This window comes from Herpailurus yagouaroundi, unplaced genomic scaffold (genome assembly GCF_014898765.1).
Source record: "Herpailurus yagouaroundi ecotype Mexico unplaced genomic scaffold, PumYag 77, whole genome shotgun sequence".
Taxonomy (NCBI): domain Eukaryota; kingdom Metazoa; phylum Chordata; class Mammalia; order Carnivora; family Felidae; genus Herpailurus; species Herpailurus yagouaroundi.
In genome coordinates, this window is record NW_024412388.1 from 44,025,510 (window position 1) to 44,053,299 (window position 27,790).

General features: G+C 53.7%; 1 protein-coding gene across 1 annotated transcript in view; it reads right to left on the bottom strand.

Moving 5' to 3' along the window:
* SSBP3 (single stranded DNA binding protein 3) overlaps positions 1-27,790 on the bottom strand; it is a gene marked incomplete at its 5' end in the record, with an annotated part of 162,875 nt that overhangs the window by 21,238 nt on the left and 113,847 nt on the right. Inside the window, 3 exons of the mRNA XM_040456052.1 lie at positions 2,393-2,452; positions 3,366-3,446; positions 25,360-25,449. Of these exons, the coding sequence (XP_040311986.1) occupies positions 2,393-2,452; positions 3,366-3,446; positions 25,360-25,449 (231 nt within the window). The remainder of the gene's footprint in view (positions 1-2,392; positions 2,453-3,365; positions 3,447-25,359; positions 25,450-27,790) is intronic.

Genomic DNA, 27,790 nt, shown 5'->3' on the forward strand with positions numbered 1-27,790 from the left:
AAGCCTTCAAATGTAAGAAGGAAGAAAAGTAACAGCTCATATATGGGACTGTAAGCACATGCTGAGCACACACTCTCGGAGCCTGCTAGGGAAAGTGCCGCTCCGGGGCTGTCATCCGGGCTCCTAGAAGTAGGCCAGTGCCTCTCGTACAGCACCGCGGGGCAGGGACAGGAAGCAAGTGTCTGCCTGGGGAATACACAAATCCCAGCAGCGTGTGCACGGTCACTCAGCTGGCCTGCCCCAGTCGGCCACCGCGCCAGTGGGGACTCCTCTGGGACATGTACGGGAGGGCTGCCTGACACATCCGATCTCAGTCTTCCTAAGCCCAGCTGAACCCCAATGACCACCACCCACCCACCCGCTCTCGCTTGAAAAACACCAGTGCTCTCTCTATACACAACCCCGAACCTGTAGCCAGGAAGGCAGCTAGGAGAGTGGGCTTGTAAGGACAGGTCATCAATCCTTGGCGTCTTGTCCCCTTGCGTGCCCTTCTCATTGCCCTAACGTAGGAGGTCACATGTACCTGACCAAGTCCCGCTGCCTCTGTTTCCTCCACCTGCCACAGGGGAGGGCTCACTGGGGTGGCACAGAGGCTCCTGTTCAACCTGCAGCCCCAAGCAAGGCACTCTCCACGAAACCCAGGTGCAACACCTGTGACAGGGGCACGTCCCTCCTTGGAGGGCAAACCCTTCTTGAGCCCACAGGAAACCGGAAAATCAGTGTAGATTTCCGATGGGGGGTGGCGGGAAGGTTGGGACAATTGGTTTGTAATGCGAGGTGCAGATGACGGACTTATCCTCCATTTGCTCTCTTGGGTACTTGCTCATGCTTAATTGATAAATAGAAACATACATGTTTCCTCTCGTGTCCCTTAATTGCTGGAGGAAAGGCCACAATTATGATAAGGAAGCATCTGTTCTCTCCATGGGGCGGAGGCCAGTTCTGGCCAAGGAGAGCCTCCTCTGGATGTGCTGGGGTGGGGGTGGGGGTGGGGCGGTACGGCGCTGCTCGGGCCCATGCACATGATGGCAGAGGAGGCCCACTTGGTGACCGGGGCAGCACTTTTACACCCCTGAAAGCTAAATGAATTGGGCGAGGTGCAGAGGAAACAGCACTGGGCTAGGAGCTGCAGACCAACTTAATCCCAGCTTACTGGAAGACTCTGGGAAGTCACTTCTTCACTCTGACCTGTTTCCTCATCTGAGGTACACCCAAGTGTCCCACCTTGCTCAAAAAGTTGGGTCTCTAATTCCCGTCTACATCTCCCCTTCGTGTCAGAGAAAGAAGAAACAAAAGATGTTTGGAGGGGAAAAAAATAATTGGAAACCTGATAAGCAATTCAGCCCTAAAACTGGAGGCCCCTGATTACAAGCATCTCTCCTCAGCCTCCACCACCGCACTCAGGGGCTTTCTTGCAGAGCCTTGAGTAACAGTAAAAATAGCGCCCCTCCAGTGGGTAACTGAACTCCCAAGTTCCAAAGGCTGTAGGGGCTGGATGTGCTGGTGATGTGGTCAAATCTTTTGAAGGGCATTTGTAAGGTCACTCTAAGAGTCACACGTAAAAATATTTCGGCATGAAAAGAAATCCCACTGATGTTTCTTTTAAGTTTCTTTTAAATCTGTCAATCCTCAAAAGGTATTTTATCTTTACCTCTCCAGCTTCCCTCCCGCCCCTGGATGAGCTGAACTAGGGAGGGTGGCACGGGGGCCCGATTTCTCCAGACCACCTAGAACTGCCAACCCTAATGGCCCAGCATAAGGCACACAACCCCAGGCTGAGAAGCCCTCCCATAAGCAGACCACTTTTCTAATTACACGAACAAATCCTTTCTTGTTTTGAGTTGGGTCTGGGAAACAGGCAGACATTGCTTAAAACCTCACAAATGTCCTGCTCCGCTGCATCCAGGCTCCTGATCTAAGCATTCCTACGGGCCATTTCTCCCCTTAATAGCAGGATTATATTTACCAGCCTTGGCAATTCTCAAAAGCTTCCAGGAAAAAATGCACGTTGTCAATTAACTTCATTAAGGAGGAAGACCCTTTTCCAAGAAGGGGCTGGAAGGGAGGGGCAGGGGCATTACCACCTTCTCTAGAATAGCTGAAACCCTGCATTCCCAAACATGGCTGCTTCTGGGGCTGCCCCCTGAGCTCCAGAACCGGCTGCCCAAAGCCCACCAGGAGAGGCAAATGAAATGCTGGGAGTGGGGAGCTGTATCACGGACACAAAGTGGACACAGGGCCCTCTCTGGGGACCTGCTTGGAAGCTACCTCCTGCATTGAAACTTGTGCCTCCATCTCCCGACCCTTCCCCCAAATTCTGATTTGGGTCAGAGTCCAACTGAGGTCAAGGGTGGCTGAGTGAGGGGAGAGAGAACATGAAAAGATACAGTACCTGGTTTCCCATTCTGATCGGGGGCCTGGGGCCGCCTGCGTATCGCGGTGACATAAAAGGCTGCAATTACAGGGAATTAGTTCAATGACAGCCTGCACTACCGCACAGGGCCAAACACAAATGCGCTCCACTCCACAAAGTCCAGTTTTGTTACAACTAGTGATCTTTTAAACTCTCTTTCTCCCCGGTGGCCTCTTCCCTCTGGGCAAAACTTCCTTTGGGCAGAGGGAACAAACGACGTGCATGGCATAGGTGCCTCCTGACTCCGCATCCGCTCACGGAGGTCTACTCTGGGTGGCAGGATAGCGTGGCTGGGGCTTTGCACAGGACGCGGAAGAGCAGGTACATCAGTGCGGGGCAAAGGAGGAAACCGCCGCTCTCGGTAAGGGCAAACGAAATCAGAAAGGGACTTATACGTAAAATTCCCAGGGTGTGCAGACAAAGCTGGACACACACACGCGCACACACACACACAGAAACCAGTGACAAAGGGGGTGGGGAAGGGGAGCGAGGATTTAAGGCAGGGGAACACAATGAGAACGGTCAGGGGACAGCGGGCTCCCTAACTTGTGCAGGGCAATGGGCAGGAAAGCTTTCTCAGCAGCGAGAGTGCACACAGAAAAGGCTAGGGATGCAGCTTCGGTTACAAACAAATGGTTAACCAAACTCAAAAACCAAATCAAAAGTGAGAGAGGAAAAAACAAAAACGCAAAGGCCGCTGACAAGGTCACAGAAATAGATTTTTTTTTTTGGTTTCATATCCAAGCTGGGTGTGATGTCCAAGGAATGAAGACTATCTTTTAGGGGGGGAGATTTTTATTTTTTTATTATTATTGTTTTTAAAATTTCATTCGTCAGTCAAGACTCGAAAGCAATGGCTAGAGCACATTTTGATTTTTGTTTTTCCTCTGCTGGCTCTGTCCTCCTTGTGCCCCGCGCCCCCCGGCGGGCGGGCGAGCCACAGCGCTTTTACCTGACTGTGGGGTCCCATCATGCTGCTGGGATTGTGAGGTGGAGGCTGTGCGTGCGGCGAGGGCTGTGACCCCGGAGGACCCTGTGAGGCCAGACAGCAGAGGCAGGTTATAGATCACAGCACATGGAGAAGCGCAGAAGCTTAAAAGAACAAAAATTAAACCAAAACAAAGGGCAGGCGGCGGGCGTGCGGGCGGCGGGCTCTGGTTGGCGGGGAGGTGCGAGCGGCTGCTTAGGTCGCAGGCCCCACGGTGTACGCGGTGAGCGGGAGGGAGAGAAGCCGATGAACACACTCACGGTGGTGGGGGGGGGGGGGTGTTCCAGGGGTGGAAGATAAAACCCAGCTCCTTTGTCAAAGCACGCAGGAGCAGGGGCCCGGACGCAGGCTACGGATGGAGCAGAGTTTGCCATGTTAAATACGCTGGTTGTGACGGGCTCAGAGAGCGCAGTGATGCGCAGCGAGCAGACCCCTCTGCAAAGCGTGCAAGGGAGTGGGGACGAACCGGTGAGGCCCTGCCCTGGGGGAGCTCCCGGTCTGGGGGGAAGGGGGGCACAGAGACAGAGTGCAGGTTCCTAGGCCAGTCTACAGAGGGAAGGGGGCCTGATGGATGCACGAGAATAGATAGAGGAGTCAGAGCCCGAACAGACAAGGGAACGACAGGACGGACCAGGGCACTGTTAATTCACCTTCACTTGGAAATGGCCCCATGAGGTCGGGGCTTTCATTCTTCTTTTTACCAACGAGAAAACTGGGTCTCAAGGGACGAAGGGATTTGGCCACAGCCACACAACTGGTAGGTAGCAGAGCCAGGATGTGAAGCCTGATGGGCCCAAGGCTCACCCTGACCACTGCAGCCCTGAGCTGAAGCAGACATGGGCAGAGGAGCAGCGGGATGGGGCTGGAGGTCCCTGACGGGTGGAGGGGCTGGGCTTTCCGGTCTAGAGGGCAGTGAGCCACCTATGGTTCCGAGCTGACCCCGGAAGCCTTGGGCTATGCTGACCTCGACTCCCCCCAGAAGAGATGAGGAGATGAGTTCACTTAAACCACGGGGTTGGTCAAACTGTGGGCTGCAACCCATTAGTGAGTGGTGAAATCAATTTAGTGGGTTACAACCATTGTTTTCTAAATATCTGGAACAGGATAAAATAATAGAAAATATCGAACAACTCTGTGTATACAAAGTCAAGTATTTTTCACGAACTGCTTTTTACATTTATACACACGCGTGTGTATAAATGTCCAATGTATCTCCTCCTGCGGGTCCGTCACAAAGCACAAAAAACTCATCTTGGAGGCTCCTTCCTGCCTGCTCAGAACATTCAGAGCTGGACTCCGGTGCTGGTGATGAGAAGCATACCCTACTTGTCTCTTCTCCACCCAATACTCTCGGAATATTTTAAGAAAAATTCAACACCGGCAGGGGGAATGGGTGGGGGGGGGGGGGTGGTTTACATTAAAGAAGAGAGGGAGAGAGAATCTCTGAGATGCAGGTAGGATTCTCTTCAACAGTCTCTTCCCTGAAAGCCAGGCTGCCCAGCCTCCCACCTGCTCAGGAAACCAGGCTGGGGCTGGGGAGGGGTGGAGGGGCTGGTACCAGCCAGCAGGGCCAGGGGACGCAGAGAAGAGGTGTGCAGAAAAAGACTGCAGGAGGCATACAGGAACCCGGGGGGCGCCACCGAGGACAGGCCTGGAGTTTCCTGGCCAAGCGAGGGGCTGCTCACTTCCGAAGAGCTCCGCGGAGCAGATGTTCCCCTACCTGCCACGCTACTAATTTCAACAAGTGTGTGTCTTTCTAGCGGCTGCCAGCAACGGCATGGTTTGTTACCATGAGCAATTTTCTTAATTAACAGACATTAATTAGCCATTTAGCAATTTTGCAAGCATTTGTTTAGCGGCTTTCCTAAACATGAATACCACTGTGATAATGGCACTGATTAGAGGGTCCCCTAATTAACAGTACAGGGAAGGAAAATTGAAATCACATAAATTAAAAAGGGAGGGGAAGTTAATGAAGGCGGGACATATTTGCACCTGCAAGTCTTTTGTACCATGAAACTTGGGTGCAATGTAAACAAAATAAGAGAATTCAAAGCCAACCCCCCAAAAAAAGAAAGATAAAAAGAACGGAAGAGAAGGGTTCAAGGGTGAGGTCCAGTTGCCAAGAGGGGGCAAAAGGCCTTCTGTCAGTTCCCAGCTCTTGGCAAGAAGGGAGCGCCTCCTCCCTCCAACCCTCATGGCCCTCACGGGTAACATACAATCCTTCAGAGAGAGCAGTGTGTCTCTGGGCAGGTCCCCCACACCTGTGCCCCCGTTAGCCAGGGGAGGCAAGCAGGCTGACTTGATGACAGGTTGCCGAAAATGTATGCAAAGCACCGAAGAGTGTGTGACACCCACAGGGGGCCTCAATCGATGGCAGTCCTTGCTGAGGGCCAATTCTTGAAACTGGGTCTTGGAGGGCCATTCTAAGCCATCTCTTGGCCATGGATTATGGCTGCTTGGGCCCCCAGAGGTTCACAGGGCAAGCTGGTATGTGTGCTTCACCTCCCACCTCCCTCAGAAGCTTCTGGATGGACTCTGGTGATTGGTCCCTGAATGAGCAGATGTGGCATAGGTTTGCCTCAAAGCAGGTGCCTCAAGAAAAACGGCCAGTGAGTATTAAGAGCCGGGAATGTGGCTGGTCAGTGAGGCCCCAGCAACTTCTCTGGCCAGCGGGGAGAGGCGGGGAGTAGTAGGCTGTTAAGCTAGGGAGGGAGCAGCATCTCAGAAGTCTCCCCTGTGACCTGGAGCCAGGCTCTGGAATACTGAGGACAAGAGAACCCTCACCCAGGCCAGCCAGTTACCCAAACAGAAAACCCCACCATGATCTCAAGACGGACACAGATGCTCAGCGTTCACGTCCCCAGGGCACGGAGCTCCTCTCCCACCCCAGGGGGGTGTTGACCAGGCTCTGCTTGTGTATTTCCCAGCACTGCATGGCCCCCAGCACTACTGGGAGCTCTACGAGCCAGAAAGCTTTTCTTCCATGGAGCCAGAAGTCTACCAATTCCCAGTGGTCCGCTATGTCTACCCAAAGCTCCATCCTCCGTGTCTCTGCTACCTCCACTCGGCCTGCAGCTGTCTGCCACTACATCTGCGTCTGGACTCTGTCCTCAAGACGGCATGTAATGGCACAGGGAGGGACCCCGCACACTTGGCACATTCTTAGGAGCAGAGAACAGGTCCTGCGTTTGAACTGTTTGCTTCTGTTAAGAGGACGACAGACGTGTTCCCATCTCCACAAGGAGGTACGGAATTTGCTGCCTTTTGGTTTAGTGGGCCAATAAAAGGTGTTTCTCTCGCATCCTGCATGCTCAAAAAGAAACTAACAGATAGGTATAGAGAAAATGGACCTTATGGTCTTTTCAGCTCATTACTCACTTGGTCAAAAGGCTACAGAGAAGGCAGACCAAAAAAAGGATCTTGATCTTTGTTGAGATGTTGGCTTTTCTCTTCCCCAAATTCTGAACAGATCTGGCAGGCAGGTGGAAAGGATCAAGGTGGGAGGGAGTCATTATGCTGATAATACTGATGAGTTTTCCCACATAGGACGGCTCCAGGGGCCTTCCTGGCCTCTACTTGCTGAAAGCTTTAGAAGAACCGAAAACAGGGGTGTCTGGAAGCCTGTTTAGCCAGAAAGGGCCTCCGAGTGCAGCTCTACTTAGGCCTTGGAGGCTTTCTGTCTCGGGAAGTGCCTAACCCCCTTGCCCAGCATGCCACAGAGCCAGGCGGTAGGAGCAGACATCTGAGGTGCACAAAGTACTGGGCTAAACTGGAGTTGGGGGGGAGGGGTCCCACTGGAAACTTGGTGAGAACCGCACCTGCTGGCAGTCACTTGTTTGTTGGGTGGCCCTGACAGATCAACACTTCTTCCAACGTCCTACATTTACAGGGGAGAAAAGAGAGGTCCAGCACAGACGCAGGACCTGCCCAAGACCACGCTGGTGGCTAAACCACATCTCCTAACCCCAGCCCAGGGCTCTCTTCACGGTGATCATGTTCCTGTCCACTGGAGGTAAACAAACAGGGTTTGAAAGAACCCGGTTCAAATCATGACTCTGCCACTGACTGCACTTCTCTCATCGGTGAAATGGGAATAATCAAAGCCACACAAGGCCACGTGGGGGAGCTGGCCTTCACCTGTATTAGCTCAGGTAACCCTGGACTCCTCACAGGAAAGGCCATCAGTGGCTCCACTTACACCTCAAAAGGGTGAAGCCACTTGCAAAGCTGTTCAGCAGTGGAAACAGCAGCAGAGTCTGATTCCAGAGCTCCAGGGGGTCTGAGCTTGCCCACCATCCTAAGGAGCTCGGAAGTGGTGCCTCCGTGTCGCACGTGGAGCACAAAGACCAGGGAAGAACAAATCCTCGAGGCTGAAGGATGTGTCGGCGCATGCAGTCACGTTCACCCACACACACATATTCTGGATGCTGCCCTCAGGCGTCCGGCCAGCCCCATTTCCTGGGGGTGGGTCACGGAGATGCATCAGACTCATCTGGCCCTAGAAGCTCCCACGCTAGTTGGCAAGAAGTTATGAGGACATAGTGACAAATGGGCTCGAGTGTCAGTTAAAATGCCTTGGGCTCCCAGAGAAGGGGGCAAGTAAACTGAGGCCCAGAGTGGCCGTAGAACGTGGGCCAACAGGCAGCTGGTATGAGAACTGGGACCCCCTGACTGGTCAGAGCTCTTTCCACTGAAGTGCTCTGCCTCTACCATGGGGGGACAGCAAGGAGGCCTGCACCTGGGAGAGACCCCAACTCGGGAAACCCTGCAACTGAATCTGGGAAAAGGAAGCGGCAAATGTACCCACTTCCTGCCTGGGCCTTCATCCTGCCCCAGACCCTATTAATGGACTTGCCACTGTGTCTCACACGTTCCCGGGATCTCTGACCGGAGATACAGAACTCTTGCACTTCCTTTTCATTCTTCCTGCAATGCCAGCGTTGGGTGGTGGTACGCACAGCAGCCTCTAAGAGCCACTGCGGGGAGGGCGTGGGGAGGCTCTGCCGCAGGTGTGATCGAAGCAAACGCTGGGCCATTTCACTTAAACTCTGGATGCGGCCAGTTCCGTGGAAGAGCCTTTGCCATCACGGACGTCGTGGGGAGCAGAACATTCCCACAGCACAGCCGACCCACGGTCTCTGCAGAAAGGCATTTCAGAAGCATCAGCAGGAGCCACCTATGCCTCCTGGTCACTTCCGGGTGGAGTCCCTGGACTTCACCTGAAGTCATCCACGAGAGATCGAAGGGCTTGTTGCATGATGGAGGAAAGCTTCAGGTTGCATGGACCTGGCATCTGATCCCAGCCCCCGCAGGGCACGCTGTGAGTCCAGTTTCCTCATGAGGACGACAAGGGGAATTGCAGTGGGGTGGTGCAGCGGACAGCACCAGGCAGGCACAAGGTCCTCAGTCTTCTGTGGTCCCGCGCCACATGCTCCGGTGGCCACTCGCTGCCCATGTCCGGGGAAAGTGCAAACTAGACCCTCTCTGCCGGGAGCACCCTCCTCAGCCCTGTCAAGGTGCACCCCCGAAACACGGCTCCATCCTCTTCAGACCCTGTCTTTTCTGCAGATGCCGCGTAGGCTGCGCAAGCCACCCCACGTGGACATCCTGGGCAAGGCCCAAACGGGGCAGCGAGGCTGGGCCAGCAGGCGGACCCCACAGCCACAGTCAGCCAGCCCCCCGGGGGGGCGGGGGGTATCACTAACACCTTTGAGTTCAAGGAACCAGGAGGAAAAGTTAGTACCAAGAGGGTGACCAAGTTGGCCCTCTAAGCTAAAGACTCTTGCAGGTAAGAGAGGAATAGCTCTTTAAAATTAAAAGGCAAATAAGCAAACAAACACTGCACTGATGTCTTTAAAGGAAAAAAGTAATAAAAACCATGTGCTAACTTTAATGTCTCCAAAACTCACCGCTCCTTCACCCAGTGCCACCTCACACTCTGCAAAGCTGCCTTTCCCTGTCTAGCAATCATGGACCCGCTGAGAAACAGAGCTGAGACTTAGCCCCAGGCTTTCTGGGTGCAGAGGGGAGCCTGGGAGAGAGCACGAATGAAGCCGGGCTGTGGCCAGTGGCCAGAGTGTCGGCCCCCAGAGCCCAGGGCACTCGGGCTGGAGCCGTGCCTCGTATCCCTGAGCCCTGGGCTGCTCATCTGTAAGGGGGAGGGTTTCAGGTGACACGTTCCTCATACTGAAGCCATACAAGTACCCTGCAAGCTGCAGAATAATGCTACGTGGTTACCACTGGCTAAATTTGCTTTCTGTCTCAACAGAAGACCTTTGGGGAAGGGGACTTGACGTTTTAGGTGGCTCAGAGACAAAACACTGCACACCTTCCCTGACTCATGGGGCCACTGGCCCCTGGGTTGGCAAGGCTGAGGGGATGAGTTTCATCTACTGGCAGCAGAGACAGACGACCAGCATTACTAGGGGCCTGTGTAATCTGCCTGTTGGGTGTGTCACTTTAATTGAGTGAATATAAAATTACATTAATTATACACATGGTAAAAGGCATGCGGCAGACAATCCAATTTGCTCCCTGGACACAAATGCTGACGGAAAACGCTGTTAGCCCATTCTGGGGAGAGGGCCAAGGTGTGCCCGAGTGCCACTGACACCCGACATCCGTCAACGCGGTCTGCCTGGTCCCTGGAGCGCGAAGTTGACCACCTGGCTAGGTGAAGGAGGGAGAGCTTTAACCACCCCCCCCCCCTTTTAACATGCGCCTCATTGGAGGAAAAGTTATTTCTTTATCTTGACCCATGAGAACAAAGTTGGCAATGGCTCACACAGTGGCTTTCCTATCCTTGCTTCTATCTGTCCTCTCCAGGGCTTCTCTATGTGTGTGTATGTGGGAGGTATAGGCCAGAGTTGGAGCTGAAATTACCAACTCTACGAGGGCGGAGGAAGCCTGGGCCATCCGTACGCCCACCCAACACGAGCCTGGGACGCAAGCCTGGGACACACACAGCAGGTCCTCCGGGGGCTGAGCTGGGCCATACCCAATGGCATGACCCCAGGAGAGCTCCAAGTCAGGGGCTGCTGGCCACGGCCACCTAGGAGATGAGCCTGTAACAGTCGTGACTCTCCATGGGCACCTGACAAGGAGAATGGGTTTTGCCAGAGAGGTCGAGTGACAACAGCCCATCTTCCCAGGATGGTGGGGAAGTTACCAGTCAGAAGGAGCAAGACAGTACACAGCGTTTCCCCCTTGGGGTCACCTCTGCATACCATCAGCAATCTACACGGCCACCGAGGTCCATTCTGTGCAGAGATCAGCGGAAGACTCATTGATTTCTGTCTGAGCAAAGGCCCCAGCTGACCTCCCCTTCTCCCCCTCCTTTCCGAGGAACCGAGACAGTGCCGGGCAGACAGCAAGGGCGAGAGGTCCGCACACTTGTGAATCTGGTGCCAAGACGCTCACAGGAGGTGCTCAGCGTATGTTCTTCTCAAGAGGCATGAGGCACACACGCTTGCCTCACAGAGACAGAGACGCAGAATCAGCAGGCAACGGTTTTCAAAACAAAAGGAGGAAACGTGGCAAATGAAAGTAGAGGCGGTTCCACGACCTAACGCAGAGTTCCGGCACATACTGCCCCCCACCAGGCTCTTCCCCCAGCCCTATGCATAGACAGGAAGACTGAGCCCCATCTCACTGGTCCCAGGTCCAGGCTGGGTGCCCTGCACCACGCTGCATGCCCAAAGCGGAGGCTGGAGTGCCAGGACCCCAAGAGCATGGCCACCATGTTCAGCTAGAGTAGGCGCTGGCAAACTATGGCTCGGGGCCAAATAGGGCCTGCTGCCTGTTTGTGTAAATAAAGTTTTATCGGAACGCAGCCATGCCCACTTGTCTACTGTCCAGAGCTGCTGTCATGCTTCGATGGCAGAGGTGTGACAGAGACCAGATGGCCCACAGAGCCTAAAAGATGTACTGTCTGGTCCTTCAGAGAAAATGCTTGCTGACCCCTGCGATAAGTAATGGTTTTCAAGGCTGAAGAGGGGAAAAAACTGGGGTCTTTTTGAAATTCTCAAGGTGAAATAAAATAGTACTGTATCTACTTTCTAATTTTTTAACCTTATATTTCTCTAATAAAATAAGTGAAGCAAAAATCAACCCCATTTACAGTAAGGAAAGTGAAGTCCACTGACATTACAGTATTATTTATCACAGCCACAGTTTTTCCCACTGAGGATGAACAGAATGAGCACTAGACCACGGGTCAGTGAACCCAAGTTCTGGTTCTCCCATCAAAATGCCACGTGGCCAATCTCTGAGCCCTGGTTTTCTTGATCTTTCATCATTATAACACAATTAACCAGCATTCACATCCAGCTGGCTGGTCCTAGAGTACCTCCTCCTTGCTGATCATCTCCCCAGTTTCCTTCTCGCCACAATGCTGGGGAACAAATTCATCCCTCGAACGCCAGCACAGACCATCCTGGGGGCTCTATTCCAGCCCTGACTTCTTTCAGCAGGTCCACACTGTTTGACTCTCTCTTGGGCCGTGAAGTTCTCTAGGGTCATCTCGAGGAAGGGCTCTACCTTGAATGGCTATGGTTGGGATGGGGTAGGTTTAAGAGAGGTGACTTTGCCTCCAGCTGCTAAACGTTTGCGGTCTCCCTGCTAGAGATTCTTTGTACGTGCCTGTGTCCATATAACCAGGCACCCTTTATAGGGACACAGGGAAAACCAATGATACCCAGAACATATGTGCAAAACCCAGTCCACCTTGGCAATGATCCAGCCACTGGGTTCCAGCACCCTGGGCCAAGGAGGCACTAAGCACCAGAGACGCTTGAACAGTACTTCAGGCCTCCCCAAAAGAGTCCCAGGCTGTTGGAGAGACCAGAGTTTAACTATTACCACAGCAGCACCCCAACAGAGACAAGGTACCAGGCACGCTAGAGAGCAAGAGGGCAACAATTACAGAATAATCACATTTAGGCAAGACCTGGAAAGATGATCAGGTGTCCTCTGGCAGAAAAGGCACAGAGGGGCTTCTGGGCTGAGAGACTGGCACCTGTGCTCTACAGGTCGTGTGGGCACGGTGCTAGAGGGCCTTAGGCACAAGATGGGGAGACCTGGGGCTGGGTGCTCCAGGCTGAGAAGTGGGGTCATTAACCTTTAGCAGCTCGTGCCTAAGTGTTGGAAATTATACACCCTTTCCTTTCCTTTCCACAGATGTTTCTATGGTGTCTCTCAACTTAGAAATTAAGACTTCTCGGGACACCAAGTCCATAGCTGTCTGGGGTGCTGATTCCCATCTCTCTCTGACCACACATGGAGTATGCACCTGCTCCATACTCGTAAGTATGCTCCATAAGTATGCTCCATAAGCCATACTCCAGTCCTGAACAGCTAGCCATCTTTAGTGCTGGCAAAGGAGCTGGGGCCCAGGGGAAGGCTTCCAATACCCAGTCCCAGCCATGTGGGTTTCTGGTCAGGATCCAGACAGCAAACTTCTCCCTCCCTGACATATACTCACTGCCGTAGAGACCGACTCTCTGCGTAAATGGGTAAGAGACTGACAGAGGATCCAGAACCACACCAATCCCTAGGAACACCTACCTTGCCAAGAGAACAAAATCCCACCCCCCCCCCCGCCACCCCATCAAAAGATTGCCTTTTGCTCTGAGAATGGATAGTGCTGCAGAGACACATCCTACTCCTGCCCGCCAGCCTCCACACCGCCTCTCACCAGCGCTCAGGCTCTGCTGTTAATCACAACGGCACACTGAAGGCGAGGTGCATATTAAAAAGGCACTGCCTCATCCACCCGGAGAATTCCTGCTCTACTTTAAGCTCTCCAGACACATGCATGGATACAGCCTTCCTCTCCTACCCCTTCACGCCCTGACAGACAATCCAAAAAGTAAAGATTTCATCATATCCAACTAGGAAGAGGATACACAGGGCTCTGGAAGGCACAAATCCAGAATGCCAGAATTCAACCCCTATTGTCCACTGACCACAAGAGGAAAAAGAAGTTGGCCAAGGTTCTCCCTTTGGTTTGCAGCTCCCTGGATGACTGGGAGGGAAGGGAACAGCTTGGGGAATGGCCCAAGATTTCATCTTCCTTCCTCAGCCAAGGAGAAGCAACAGATGGGGCAAGGGAAAGAACCAGGACTCTGGGGAGAAACGGGTTTAGGAAGCCTGCCCGCGGTCACCCGGGCAGTGGGTTATGCAACTGGATCACCTCAGCAAAAGCACAGGGGCAGCTGGGGAGGGAGGGGGCTAAGCGCTGTTGGAAGAACCCCAGATTCATGGGCCAGGAGCACCGTCTGTAGTCTCCCCCACCCCACTACTTGCTTAACCTCACCTGTAAAATGGGACACCCCACCTCCTCCCAGAGAGCTGCAGGACTGAGATACGGAGAGTCAAGTACTTAGTCTGGTGCCAGGAACTGGCCCCCACCAAAGGGAGGCTGCTGGTAACAAAAAGCTGTCAGGATCTTCCCCACCTCCAGGAATACTTCAGGAGCTCCCCTCTTTCTTTGACTAAGCTTTCTTATTACCCCAAACCCAGGGAGCGGCCTCCTTGTGTTCTAACAGTTTCAGGCTAGAGGCATGACCCTCACGCACTCTGCCTGATGTTGAGAGCTCTTCAGCATACTCTGCAGAAGTCGTGTGGCCCTTGAAGTGGTCCCTTATTTCTTCTGCTTTCCAGCACACCTCCCACGTCCGCCCCTTCTAACATTGGTGTGTATCACAGATGGGCAGATGGAGACCGAGAAAGGTAAAGCCATTGCCCCAGAACAAACTGCAAGTCTCCAAACACTTAGCACCTTTTCCACAACTTCAGAGTAAGTTTCCTGGGACAGATGCTATAATTATTCTGAGGAAGAGGCACTTAATTAGATCCACATTTTGGGCATATCTTTTTTGACCTTGGGACAAGGACAGGCCAAGACTCTGTCAAAGTCTTCTTGAATGAAATGACCCAAAATTGAAGAGCCTTCATGCAACAAGGGGAGGGGAGGATTCTGCAGTCTGTAGAAGAGGCCACACAGACATGCTGGAGGGACAAAATCGTGTCTGAGAGCAATAGCTCTGGCCCTTGCCCTGGGGATCAACAGCTGGTCTAATAATGGTGTGAAGGTAGCAGGGGTCAGATCACAAAGAACTGTGAATGGCATACCCAGAACCTGGACTTGATTTCCTCAGTGTAAGGACACCATAGACAGGAAGTGCACTTGCTGAAGGAGAGCCGCCCACTGGCCTGCAGTTAGCCCAGGCTGGGGTCGGCCCCATACTATGAACATCTGCAGTCAGGTTCTGCAGGGCCAGGCAGAAACCTGTCACTCAATGTGTACTGAAGGAACAGATGATTGAATGCCAGCCCCTAGGAAGGAGGCCTTGTGCGGATTTCTGATCTGCCTTTCATTCCGGCCACATTTCCAAACGCATAGCTGGTAAAGCGGGTGGAAGCTGTTCCTGTTTTATCGGCGGGGAGCTGAAACTCAAATTTACCCAGGTGAGGTCCACTAGTAACAGAACTCAGGATAACCGGCAAAGACCCAGCCTCCCGGGCGGGAGAGCTGACATTAACTCACAGTAAAAGGAGTCCATATTGCTGAGCCTGGCAGGAACAGAATCAGAAGCTCCTGAACATACAACCTGCTTCCTTGCCTCTACCTCCCTTGTAAACTCCCAGGGGGCAGACCAGGGAACAAGGAGTTAGGCCAGGTGGGCAGAACTAAGTAAGGTAGCCCATTAAAGGGCCAAGCAGGGCCTGGTGCTTAGTAGGTAACAGGTACGTCAGTCTAACTGAAGGGTTAAGTACTAAAAAGCCAATCCATCTCGAAAACACCCAGAGCCTCTCCCACACATCATTGCCCCCAAGGCTGTGCTGAGCCCCTAACCCTAACCCTTCTTGGAAGAACACTCACGGTGGCCCTAGCCCTACCCTGACCCTTACCTCTGAGAAAAGAACAGCCCCAGGACAGACCTACACATATCCACAAGGAAGATTCCTGAGTATTTACCCACACCAGGCACCAGGCAGGGCTCCACAGGTTCATTTCACGCCATCCTCACAAGTGCCCGAGAGTCTGGGGCTATCTTCACCCCCAACTGGCAGACGAAGCAATGAGGTTCAGACGGGCTAGCGGACTTTCTCAAGGCAACCCAGGCTGCGTGACCTCAGGGCCTCCAGGAAGGATGGAACACCTTCAGAGAGGGTGAGGGAGGGATGACAGATGAACTTCCAGGGGCCCAGGTGCTAGGCTTCTGACTACTGATCAAGCCAGATCCTAAAGCCAATGGGTAATGTTTCAATGGCAGTGAGAGACCATCACTGAACACGGACACATTTCTCCGTATAGCCAATCCTTACCAGAGCTCCAAAAAGGAGGCCTTGTGATTTGCTGAATGACTGCTCCTCAGCACAGCTGAGGACACCAGTGCCCGGAGAGGTCAGGTAAGCTCCCCAGAAGACGTGGTCAGGAAGTGACAGGGGGCTGTCTGGTTCCAAAGCCCCTGGTCACAGCCACTGCACACTGTGATGCTGACACTTCATGGAAAAGCTGCGGCTTCCTAACCATACTCTTACCAAGGGTGACGCCACCATTTTGGTATTAGCAAGAGATAGGGGGCTTGATGAATGACAGGTGGGCCTGGCCCAGGGGTTTTGTTTATCCCAAGGCCTTCATCTGGGGGAGGGCACTTGTCTGCGAGAGGTCGGCTGCGGAGTTCATTTACGCAGAAAACAGGACATGAACTCAAAACCCACACACTGTGGATCTCCTGCTATATCCCGGCTCTTGGAACACTCAGGGAGATGGGAGAAAGTCCTCAGACTCCAGTCCAGCCCGCTGGCCCAGCCCAGACTCCCCATTGGGCAGTTTCCTTTCAGAGTGGTATGATCTCATTCAGGGGGGGTCTATCCTGAGCCACATAATGCCAAGGCGTGTTATTATAGGATTCCACTGGAATTCTCTTCCTCCGACCTTTTCTGCTACAAGGGCTGAGGAATTTGACCTTTTTTTTTTTTTTTTTTTTTTTTTAAGGGAAAAAAACCTCAGCACGATTTGCACAGGAGGAAGGTGGAAGCAGAAACACGGGAGGGTCTACCCCCTCAGCCAACTATGAAGAAACAAAACAGAAACACAGGGGGCTCCTCCACCCCCATGACAGGCGGGAGGATCTTGGCAGGGGTGACAGGGGGAGGGAGGGAACAGACGCGACCCCGGTGCTGGGACAGGGGACAACATGGCACGGCAGCTCTCAAACCCAGGAGGGAGAAATCCAGTTCTAAAAGAAACCCAAAGTAAAAACCCAGGCAGAAAGGCGAAAAAGGATAAACCAGCCCAAGCTTTTTAATACACGAGAGGTGAAGGAGGCTACTGGAACACCAATCCTTGAGGATGGGATCCACAAAAGTCAGAGATGCGAGTAGGCTTACAACTCAGGAGAGGCCCAGAGGGAGGGAACACGCTGGGGTCTCCTGGGGGGAGTGTAAGGAGCAGCAGCAAGAACTAGCCCGGGTCTCCTAGGTCCAAGGGTCCTTCCGGAAGACGCTCCCCCCCCTCTCCCCAGAAAGGGAGCAGAGACCTGGGGCTGGGGGCGGTCCCTGGTGGGGAGGCAGAGGCGGCCAGCAGCTGAGCTCCCCGGTGGCGTGGGGCCGGCTCCGCGTTAGGGGGCGGTCGAGGCCTGCGGAGCGGCTGGGTGCTTTGTTACTGAGCAAATCTCCCAGGCACTGACTGCTGATGCATAGCTAACAGGGCGGCAGACATTGATTTATGTTCAACTTTCCATTTCATCAGCGAGAGTTACGGTGCGACATGCGGAGTTCACGTTTTTCGGAGGGGCGGAGAGGCGGCTCGAGTGTGCAGACACAAACATGCCCGCCCGCGTGCACAGAAGCACACGCGCCAGTCAAGGCCGCAACTTTGTTTTCCCTTTCCGAAGGGAGGGCGAGGGGGGCCGGCAGCCTGGCACGTCAGGAGTAACCTTTTGTCCGCGGTTGCTAGGAGCCCCGGCGCGGTCATCTGCCGCCGGGCAGACGTTAGGCACCAAGCTGGCTGCCGGGCGGGGCGGGAGCACAGCCTGACCTTTGTGGAGGTGGTGTTGGCAAGAAAAGGTTTTTTTCCTCCTCTCCTGCCCTGGCCTTTCCACCCAGGCCAGGCAATTATGCAGGGAGGCCTGTGTGTGGGTCCACAGTGGGGAGAAGGGGACAGCCCAGGTGACAGAGTTTCTGAGCGGCCAGGGGTTTATGAAGTCCTCTAAAGCATGTATGGCCCAGAGAGGGGAGGATGGTTCCCCAAGGACACACAGCCGTTTGGCAACACGGTCGGACTCAAATCAGGGCGTCCAACAGCCAGGGCAGGGGTCTTCAGGCTTAAAGCTAGCTTCTAGCTTCTTCACAGGAATCAGAGGAGTGGTGCTCTTGCTGCATAGCGCACCAAGTTGGCTTGGAACAGGTGGGGCTGGGGTGGGAGCAGCTCAGGGCCCAGCAGTTGGGGTGCCCCGCCTCCTCTCTAATCCTTCTCAGCGGGAGTGACCCTGCCTTCTGTCAGTCTGGAGGCAGACAACAGGGTGAGGGGCAGGGCGGAGGGGGTGCTTCTGTCCCCGGCAGGAACTGGTGCACTCACCCCTGACACAGCATCTCCGTCCTCCTCTCCCACAGACCAGCGCATCTATCAGACCCCCTCTGGCCCACAGCAATGCAAACGTGGCAAGGGCCGAGGCCAGAGAATGGGGTCCAGAAAGGGAGGGGATTTGCTCCCCAGTGGACTGAGCGCTCATTCAAAACTCTATACAGCCTACCACCTGGTCCAGGCCTGTCTTCCCTGAGCAACTCTGGCCAACGTGAGCCTTGGTTTCTTCATCCAGAGTGGCAATGCTGTCAGCTGCCAGGCCTACCTCAAAGGGTCAAATGGAATCGCATAAGGGGACCACTTTTCTCATCTAGAGAGCCTTCTACCGACAACTACAAGAGGGGGTCAAGAAAGTTCCATTTTAGGACCTGAAAACACTGGCTGGGAGCCTCAAGGGGCAAAGGGGCAGCCACAGGACCATGTGTGGGGCCCCTGCCTTCTAAAGTGAAGGGTCTGATAGGAGGCGGCTGGCTGACAGCCTCTCGCTACCTCAGGCCAAGGTAGGCCAGGACCCGCGGCATCCTCCCAGCTCTGCTTCCTCCCCACGCCCATATCCAAGGGGCTGTTGGTTCAGGCCAGGGAGGTGCTCGGCACTGCACTCAGTCACCACTCCAGCCCAGGCCCTGGCCAACCCCCAGGGGACCACTGCCTGGACTCCACACTTCCACAATGGCCAGCTTGCCACAAGCACAGCCCCTCCCGGCCACTGAGGGGTCTTCCTGGAACCGGGGCACTCCCCTTCTTAGGAATCTTCCATGGCTCCTCTGTCTTTAAGTTACAGTCCTTTGAGCGTCTATCCAGGTCTCCTGCCTTTCCAAACTTGCCCTTTCATACTCATGTCCTGGCACACTGCCCCACCCCCTCACTGGCAACTGCCTCCTGCTCAGGCCTCCTATGTCAGCCCCTCAGGGGAAATTTCCCAGATGGACCCCAGGCTAGGCCAGCTGCTCCTTCACCTGCCCTCGGGGCACTGAAGCCTCAGTGTAATCACTCCCTGCCTCCACCAGACTGCGAGCCCCTTGAGGGCAGGTCCGCAATGCTCACCAAGGGTGGGTGACTGCGAGGTCACTGTGCCCTTAGAGACCACGTCTGGCCAATGGGCTAAAGGATGATCAGCAAGTCTGCCAAGACTTACATGGTTTAGGTCCCGGCCTCAGATTCACCACCCATCAAATGGCGATCTAAACCCCCACCCATCGAGCCCTCCTGTGCAGCAAGCTTTGAAAACCACACAAACAGGGTGGTTTCTTTCTTTCCAAGCCTCCCCTAGTCCCGCCCTGGCCCTAGTCAGCAGAGAGGTCTTTCCTGCTGCTGCAGCTTTCTGGCAAGGAATGTCAGCTCACTGTGCTGCCGCCTGCTTCCCGCCGGAGAGGAAGGCAGGAAATGGACAGCACTCGGCCCAGCTCTTGGGAACTGCCTGAGCTCCTGCTGCCAGCCTGCTCTCATTTACTGGGCTTTGATCCTCCCTGGAAACACACCAGCCCAGCCCAAGGCGTTCAGTCCCCAGGGCTCTCTACTGAGCACTGAGTCTCTACTTGGTTACCACCAGTGCCAAGGAGCTCACTACTTTGTTAAATTGGCAGGTGGTAGAACGATCTTCCACACAAAGATTCACATTGGCCTCCCTCTTCTTTCCTCTGAAGGACCTGAGATCTAAGGGCTAAAGCGTTGCAGAGGCAGATCTGAGCATCTTCTTCTTGTTCTAAGATTTATTCATTTAAGTAATCTCTACATCCAATGTGGGACTCGAACTCACAACCTCGAGATCAAGAGTTGCATGCTCTTCCAACTGAGCCAGCCAGGTGCCCCAGGTCTGAGAATCTTCTATATGGCTAAACTTCAGATACTTGGAGTCACTTGTCAGAGCCCTCCTGAGGGTGCTTCTCTCCCAGAGAAACCCCAGCTACTTCTGCAGGAAATGAGGAGAGAAAGGTCCAAGGTCACGTGTATCTGTTTCTTCCTCTTATTTTTGGATCATTTCTTAGGCTTCTGAGCTATACACATGATATGCTCCTTCTCCTCCCCTACCCCCACCCACAACTGATGGGGAGGGTTCTCTGGAGGTAGACCTCAGAGGTGAGTGGACTCAGCTGGCAGGAATTAAGAACTCCTTAGAATGGGGTGGGGTGGGGTGGGGGGGGAACATGTCAACCCCTACTGTGCCCCCACTACAATGGAAAGTATCTGGGGATGCTCAGAACAGAACAGGCTGTGCTTTTGGCAAAGGGAACTGGCTCCCCCAGGACTGTCTTGTCCGGAGAAGGCTCGGTCTTTAGCCCTTTGACCTCTGTTGGGTCTCTGCAATACCAGTCTCCATCATTAATGTGGTCAACCCCCAAGTTCCTGCCCCTACAGAGCTGACAGAGCAGTACAGAGTTAACCGTTCTAGAACACAGACCTGGCCAAGGTATTATCCAGACCAGGGTTGCTCCAGTGGCTCCCACTACCCCCAGATGGAGCCCACAGTCCCTAAAAAGGTCCATCAAACACTGCCAGAAAACTCTCCAGTCCCCCTCTCCTAGTGAGCACCTACCTATCATCCACCTCACTCTACACACCGTCCCAGACCGTACTGCCTCCAGGAAGCTCTTGAGCAGGCTGGTCTCTCCATTTCTTGCTATAGGGCATGGGGTTACCTGTCAGTCTCTCTGGTAGGTTGGGTGCTTCTGGGGGCAGACTATGACTGGTCAGTTCTGGCCTAGAGTCCAGCCCCCTGCCCTCAGAGGTGGCTGACCACTATTGCTAACCACAGTCCCGCCTGCCTCTGAGCCTCCATCCTGTATCTATGAAGTGAAGCCTGGACTAGATCACGGATGGCAAATACATGGGTCATGTACTACCACTTACATCCCCATGTTCATGGCAGACATTGCCAGTCGGTATCTGCTGAGCCTGGACGTGGCTTCTGCATCATTCCCAGCACCGTGTTCTAGCAAGACACCACTAACCAGTCAGAGCTGCTGTCTGAATAGAAACATTGCCTGCGTTTGAGACAAGATGGCTAGAGTTTCTCTTTCTCCCTCCATCATCTCCCTCCTTTTCCTTGGTCTCTATTGTCTCTTCTTCCTGTAGGCAATCAGACATGTATCTGACTGCCATGGAAGAACACCAGGATCTGGAAGCAGCAAGCCCAGGTTTAGACCCTGATTGTAGCCCACAGCTGAGAACTGTGGGGAAGTCATTCACCTTTCCGAGTCTCACTTTCCCAATTAGCCCTGCCCCCTCTGCAGAAAGGCTACGATCAAAATGAAAGTAAGCTGGATGTCTAAAAACACTACATAACTGAAAACAATCACTGGAATTTAAAACAAAACAAGAACAAAAACAGCCTGTACTCAATGCTCCCGTCTTCATGACCCCTGCCCTCCTGCAACTCCCCAGCTCTGGACCTAGAAATCCTCATTGGACGGTACCTCCCTTAGAACCACCTTAGGGCCAAGGAGCTGGGGGCCCACCCAGACCAGCAGGCCTGGCCAAACCAAGCCGAGTCTGCCAGATGTGAAGACCAACTGACTTAAGCTGCATGGAAAAAAAAAAAAAAAAAAATGCCACTGCTTGATTATGTAAAATCCATCTGGATCCAAAGCAGAAAATCCAAGTTGGAAAGGCCCTCAGAGACCATCTGGTCCACCCAGCTTCATCTACTAGTGAGGAAACTGGGGCCCAGAGACGGGGAGCACCTCGCCCAACGTCACTCAGCAAGTATGTGGACAAGTGGGGGACCAGAACAGGTGTCCTGAGACAACAGTCCTTTGTATCCTTCCCCACTGTAGAATACCACCTCTGGACACTCCAAGCCTGGTCAGAATGAGGATCTAGACCTTTAGGGCTGGCTGGGCTCCACTGCTGGTAACATGAGCAACAGAAATAAACTCAGTTCAAACATCTCCCGGGTCCCTAGCGCATGCCAGCCGCTCGCGATACCAAGATCAAGGTCGTCTTTTTACAAGGAAAGCACAGAACCAGAACACCCTTGGTAAGTTCTTCCATAACCCGAAGAAAACCAAAACAGTCCCCAATACTGTGAGGTATGGTCAGGTTGGGTCCCAGACCACCTCTCTGCCAGCCCTGAACTTGCTACCATAGACATCTCATGCCACAGGACCAGCGCACCGTCCACCTGAGAAACCTCAACACCAAATAAGAAAAAGCAAACAGATGGAACCTAGTATGTGGATGGCCAAGCCTTCTGACCCCTGGAGTAGCCTTGCAGCCTGGCAACCTAAGAAAGCCCCCCTGTGTTCGGAGGGGCTGGGACAGGGGTGGACAGCTGCTCCCTCCCACCTACCCAGAGGCCCCACGGGCTTCTATATTTAGCACCAACTAGGGGCAGAGTCCTGATCTGAAAACTGGGCTGGCCACCTTGGGACAGGATCTGGTCAAAGCTGGATCAGCCAACCCAGGCTGGCTCCCTGGGACAAAGCCCCCCTGCATCAGAGCTGCCTGCCCAGACCGTGGGCAAAGCAGGGGAAGAAGTGCAAATTGTTGGCAGCAGATAAAACCCGATACCATCTCAATTTCCCTTCTAATATCAGAGTGGCTGCCTGCAAGATGAGCAAGGGGCAGGGCCAGCAATCAATAGCTAATATTCGCATTACGTCCTGGCCTACTCCGGAAATGGGCAGTCACCACCGCCTTCCAGAGATACCCTTTCCCCTCAGCAGTGACCTAGCCTGAGTACTTCAGCATCACAACCAGGAAGTGCCCGTCTGCTTCATCTTCCTCTGCCCGATTAAACATGATGCCCTCACCTGAGAGCAGGGAGAACAAAGCCGGCCAGAGCCACCCCAGAAACGGACAGTCTGGGGCACACAGGTTCCCTGCTCAATGCTGTCCCCCCGCCCGCCTCAGCCCCTGCCAACTCATCCTGATTAGGGATCAGAAAAGACCTCCGGTCGAGAGGATCCAAAAGCGACCTCTGTTTGATGGTGCCTGGAAGTGGCCAAATAAGGACAGGAATCAGTCTGGACTTTCTGACCACACACCCCTGAACGTCACAGGGGAGGGCCCAAGAAGTATGTCTGGAATTAGGCTTTAACCATGGACAATTATACCAAAGCAGGAAGTTAAGAGCTGCCCACATATCAGGCAAACTTTGCCTTGCCCCAGACTCAGGCCAAAATAGAAGCCAATGGCCTATTTAAAAAATACAGCTGGCTATTGTCCACTTCTTCCCACCACAGTGGCCTGCACTGGGCACTCAGAAGCCAGCAGGCAGCCTCAACAGGCATGCACACAGGTGGAGCCTGGCGCCTGGGGCTCCGTCCACCAGACAGGAAAGTCACAAGTGCACTGTATCGAGGGTATCAGGTGGGAGGATGTGTAAGCCTGGGAAAAGAGGTCCCCAAGCAGAACAGAACACCTGTAAGAAAGACCTCCAACTAGGAAGAGAACATCTGCCTGCAGTGACCAGGAAGAGGACTGTCCCTTGGCATGGATGACTATAGTCCCTTGGGTTTCCCCTCTGGAGAAAGGGCAGCAGCCCACCTGGCTTCTTTCTTTCTTGGGTCCGCAGGTTTCTAAGCATTTGAACGTCTCATTCCAAAGTCTGGCCCCTCTTCCTGATGCCTTACCCCCAGCCAAGCCCTAGGCGATGCCTGGTCTGGGCTAACCTGGAGTCTGCACACCCATTTCTGAGGCTGTACCCATTTCCACCCCAGGGCAAGGCTCCAGTTTGGGCAACATGCTAGGAATGTACATAGATGCATGTGTGACCATCCAAAGCCCTCAAGCGCCATCCCGACATCCCTCGCACCTCCCTCACCGCCATCTTGGTGGACAACCCATTCTTGCCGTTTTATGGGCAACACCCAAATTTCGCTGATTCCCGTCCTGGCTGGTGAGCAGTACGTCCAAACCCTTCTTCTCTCCCGGGGGTCAAGAGCAACCGAAATGTGAAATCTTACAAAGCAGAAGTGGTTTGTCCAGGTCGTCTCCCACCCAGGGAGAAAGTCCCCTTAACATCTCTAAGAGGGGTTTGTCCCCCCTTTTGCTCAGATGCCTTCATAGCAGGAGGCTCCACTTGCAGCAGCCTGCGTCTCATCGCTAGATGCACAAGGTGTGAGATTCTGGCTTACATCAAGCAAAAGTCTCCTTGGACTTTGCCTCAGGGCTCCCAGCTTTGAATTCTTGGGCTTCACGGAGAGATCTCGGCCTTCTTTTCTATATGACAGCTCCTTCCGTATTCTTCTCTGAAAGCGCTAGCCTTTCAAAGGGGTGGGGGACAAAGGCAGATTCTCAAATCCAGCCACAGACAGGTTTCAAAGAATGAAATGTTCCACTCAAGAGCTTCATCAAAGGGGCGCCTGGGTGGCTCAGTCGGTTAAGCGTCCGACGCTTGGTTTTAGCTCTCAGGTCACGATCTCACGGTTGGTGGGTTCGAGCCCAGCACTGGGGTCTGCGCTGGCAGTGCGACGCCTGCTTGGGATTCTCTCTCTCCTTCTCTCTCTGCCCCTCCCCCATTTGCTCTCTCTCAAAATAAATAAATGAACAAACAAAAAAAGAGCTTAAAGCACTTCCTTCCAGCCCTGCACGCCAGTACCTCTCCGAAACAGCATTCCCCGGCCTCAGCCTGGTTAAAATGGGATGAGTCTCCCACCAACCCCCCACTTCCTAGAGGCCTGCAGAGATAGGAGGAGGAGGAGGCAGAGAGGGGACGGCAGCCACACCCAGCCCCAACAGAAGATGGAGCCCCCAGAGGCCCACAAGGTGTATTCTGGGGAAGGCCTGGCTCTCACTCCACGTGGGACCTGCCCCTGCCTCTGGCGGGCGGAGTGCGGGCCCAGATGCTCGTGGGATGCCGCCTGTGATCGCACTCGGAAAAAATCAAGTGGTTAACCAGAGGGAAAGGATTCCGAGACCTGCCAGGATGGTGGGTTTTTTGTTTTTTTTTAGATTACGCCTAAGGTTTGTAGTTTGGACAGGCAAAGTAAACAATGACAATGACAGCAGCAACAAAACAGAAACAAAGAACAGTTTACTTGTTGTTGTTTTTTTTTTTAAAAAAGGCTTTTGTTATAAAAGACAGCTCTCTGAGGACTTGGAAGGGGGGGGGGGCCCACCCCCGCCTCCCCGACCAGGGGCGGGCTGTGTCGTGACTGCGAAGCCGGTGTGAAGAAAACAAGCTGGAGCAGAAGTGACACAGCGCGTGCAGAGGGGGTCGGCTCTTCATCTCTTTTCTCCCCTCCTCAGGGTTTGCAGGGGGTGGAGAAAGGGATGGGAAGGGTCTGAACCAGCACACAGCAACTGTATTTAGACCATGGCAAACTGAGCTACTACTTACTTCTCTCTCCCTCCCTCCCGCCCGCCCGGGGCCTGGCCAGGAGTGGAAGGAGCACAGGGCTGAGGGGGCCCAGCACGTACCTGAAAGAAACCTGGCGGGATGGGGCCTCCCGGCATCCCGTCGTTGGGGGGAATGTTGCCAAGCACGGGGCTCGGGGCGGCTGCTGCGCTCTGCGGAGACAAGGAGGTGGAGAGTTAGGAGGCTGTACCCACCGCAAGAGACCTGGAGCTCTGAGCCTTGTCCCACCGGGTTCTCCCGGTCTGCCCACGTCCTCCACAGACCCTCCTCAAATACCACCTTCCCAGGCACGTCTTACTGGGCAAGTGACGAACTCTCCGAGCCTCTGTTTCCTCATCTCTAAAATGGGAGAACAAGGTCTCCCGCTTCGCGCCCGCACTGCAGAACAGAACGGTAGTGGGTGGCCAACATACAGCAGCCGTTGTGAATGGAGGGGTGCCCTGCCTCACCCACTCGGCGGCTTTATGAAGCTCCCACAGGGCGGCTGAGGTGCTTTACAAATGTTTGTGCCCTCTCCAAGAGGCTGCATGCTGTACAGAGTAGACCAGTAAAGATCCACAACTTAATGCATAAACACAAATCCCTGCTGGGAAATGTCCCTCGAAAGGTTGAAGGAGGGCAGGGGTGTTTTGGGCCTGGTCAGGGTCCTGGGTGCCACCGGAGAGGAGGTGGGTCCGCCCAATGCAGGGACTGGAGGCACTTTTCTTCTTAAATGCTGCTATTCGGGCATCTACCTGGTACATCTGCCTCAACAAATGCCTCCTGGGGGTGAACAGACGTCCTTCTCCCCAGCCTGGCCTCCTTCCAGACAATCTGTGTCCCACCTGCCACGTGGTCAGCATGTCTGAGCCTGGGCCCACACGCGCCCAGGGCAAGTCACGGGCCTAGCACCCCACCTGGGCTGGTGCCCTGCATACTCCCCCACCGGCCCCCGCCCTGACCGACTCTAAACCTCCCAGGCACTTCCCCCCACCCCCGCAGGATGACCACCTCCAACCCACACCCCACCCTCCCCGCCCGGGACTGAGAATTTGAGACTGAATCACTGACTGTCTCCCAGAGGTCTGACTGGTTCTCTGGGACAAGAGTGAGCCCCTGGGGTCAGGACCACCTCTTTCTCTCCTACAAATGCAGAATTCACTTCTTGCCTTTCCTCAGCCAGGAAACAGGAACCAGAGCGCCTAACTTCCAAGGATGATAGAAGGAAATGAGGTAATGTGCGAATCCCATGAACACACTCCATGGCAGCAAGATGAACAGACACCCCTGAGAACCTGTGGGTCGGAGCGCTGTTACCTCTACAAGCAACGGATGGCCGTGGCCAAGTCACTTGGCCTTCCCGCACTAGTTTCCTATAAAAAGTGGGGATCGCTGTTGTCCTGCCTGCTCATCACGGGCGTGGAGGATTATGTGACAGGACGGGCCGTGTTCTGTAAACCGGGAAAGCAGGAGGGCTGAGTATGGGCATGCGCTGGGTGTCTTAACAGACCCAGGTAAAGAGACTGGGGGGTAACGGATGGGCTGGCTGTCCCGGCCCCACATTTCAAAATCATTCTGCCCACCGAAAAGCAACCCTCTCCATAATTACAGATTCTGCCAACCATCCTGTCGTGTGTTCCAAGCAGCCCCCAACATCACAAATTTGGTCTTCCCACTTTCCAGGTGTGAGCCCCACTGAGACAGAGGAGAGACCAGCCTGCCTCTGCCTAGCCCCCACCCCAGTATTATCTGGGTGAGGGCCACCTGGGGGAGTATGCCAGGCTATCCATTAGCTGCACTGTTTGTTTGTGGTTGGTGGTTCTGTGAAAATGCAACTTTTCAAGATTTACAGCCAACAATCATTCCTCAGAAGCAGGAGCAGAAAAGTTCAAAACAGGAAAAAAAAAAAAAACCAAAAACCTGAAACAAGGTAAACAGGCACCTACGTTTGCTTCAGGTTCTTTCAGAGACCAGCTTTACATTTAACTCTTTACTCCTTCAGGAACTTATTTTGATACAGAATATAGATTTTACTCCTCAGGCAGCTGCCTCAGTACAATTTCACCCCACTCATTCGAAATCAGGAGGCAAAATTCTTACAAAGGCTTGGGTCTGTTTCTGCATTTTAATTCTGTCCTACATCTTTTTTAAAAATATTTTTTGTTTATTTTTATTTTTAGAGAAAGAGAGGGGCGGGGGGCAGAAAGAGAGGGAGACACAGAATCCGAAGCAGGCTCCAGGCTCTGAGCTGTCAGCAGAGACAGAGCCCGACATGGGGCTCGAACCCACGAACAACGGGATCATGACCTGAGCTGAAGTCGGATGCTCAACCAACTGAGCCACCCAGCGCCCCAATTCTGTCCTACATCTTTAACACTTCATTGTAATCACTGGGAGTTTCAGGGTGTATTTTACTTTTTCCTTCAATTCTTCAATGTAAGTTTTCTGGCTTATTTTCACCTAGCTATCCCTCCAAACACAGATCATTTATAAAAGTCACCCTCCTACCAAACC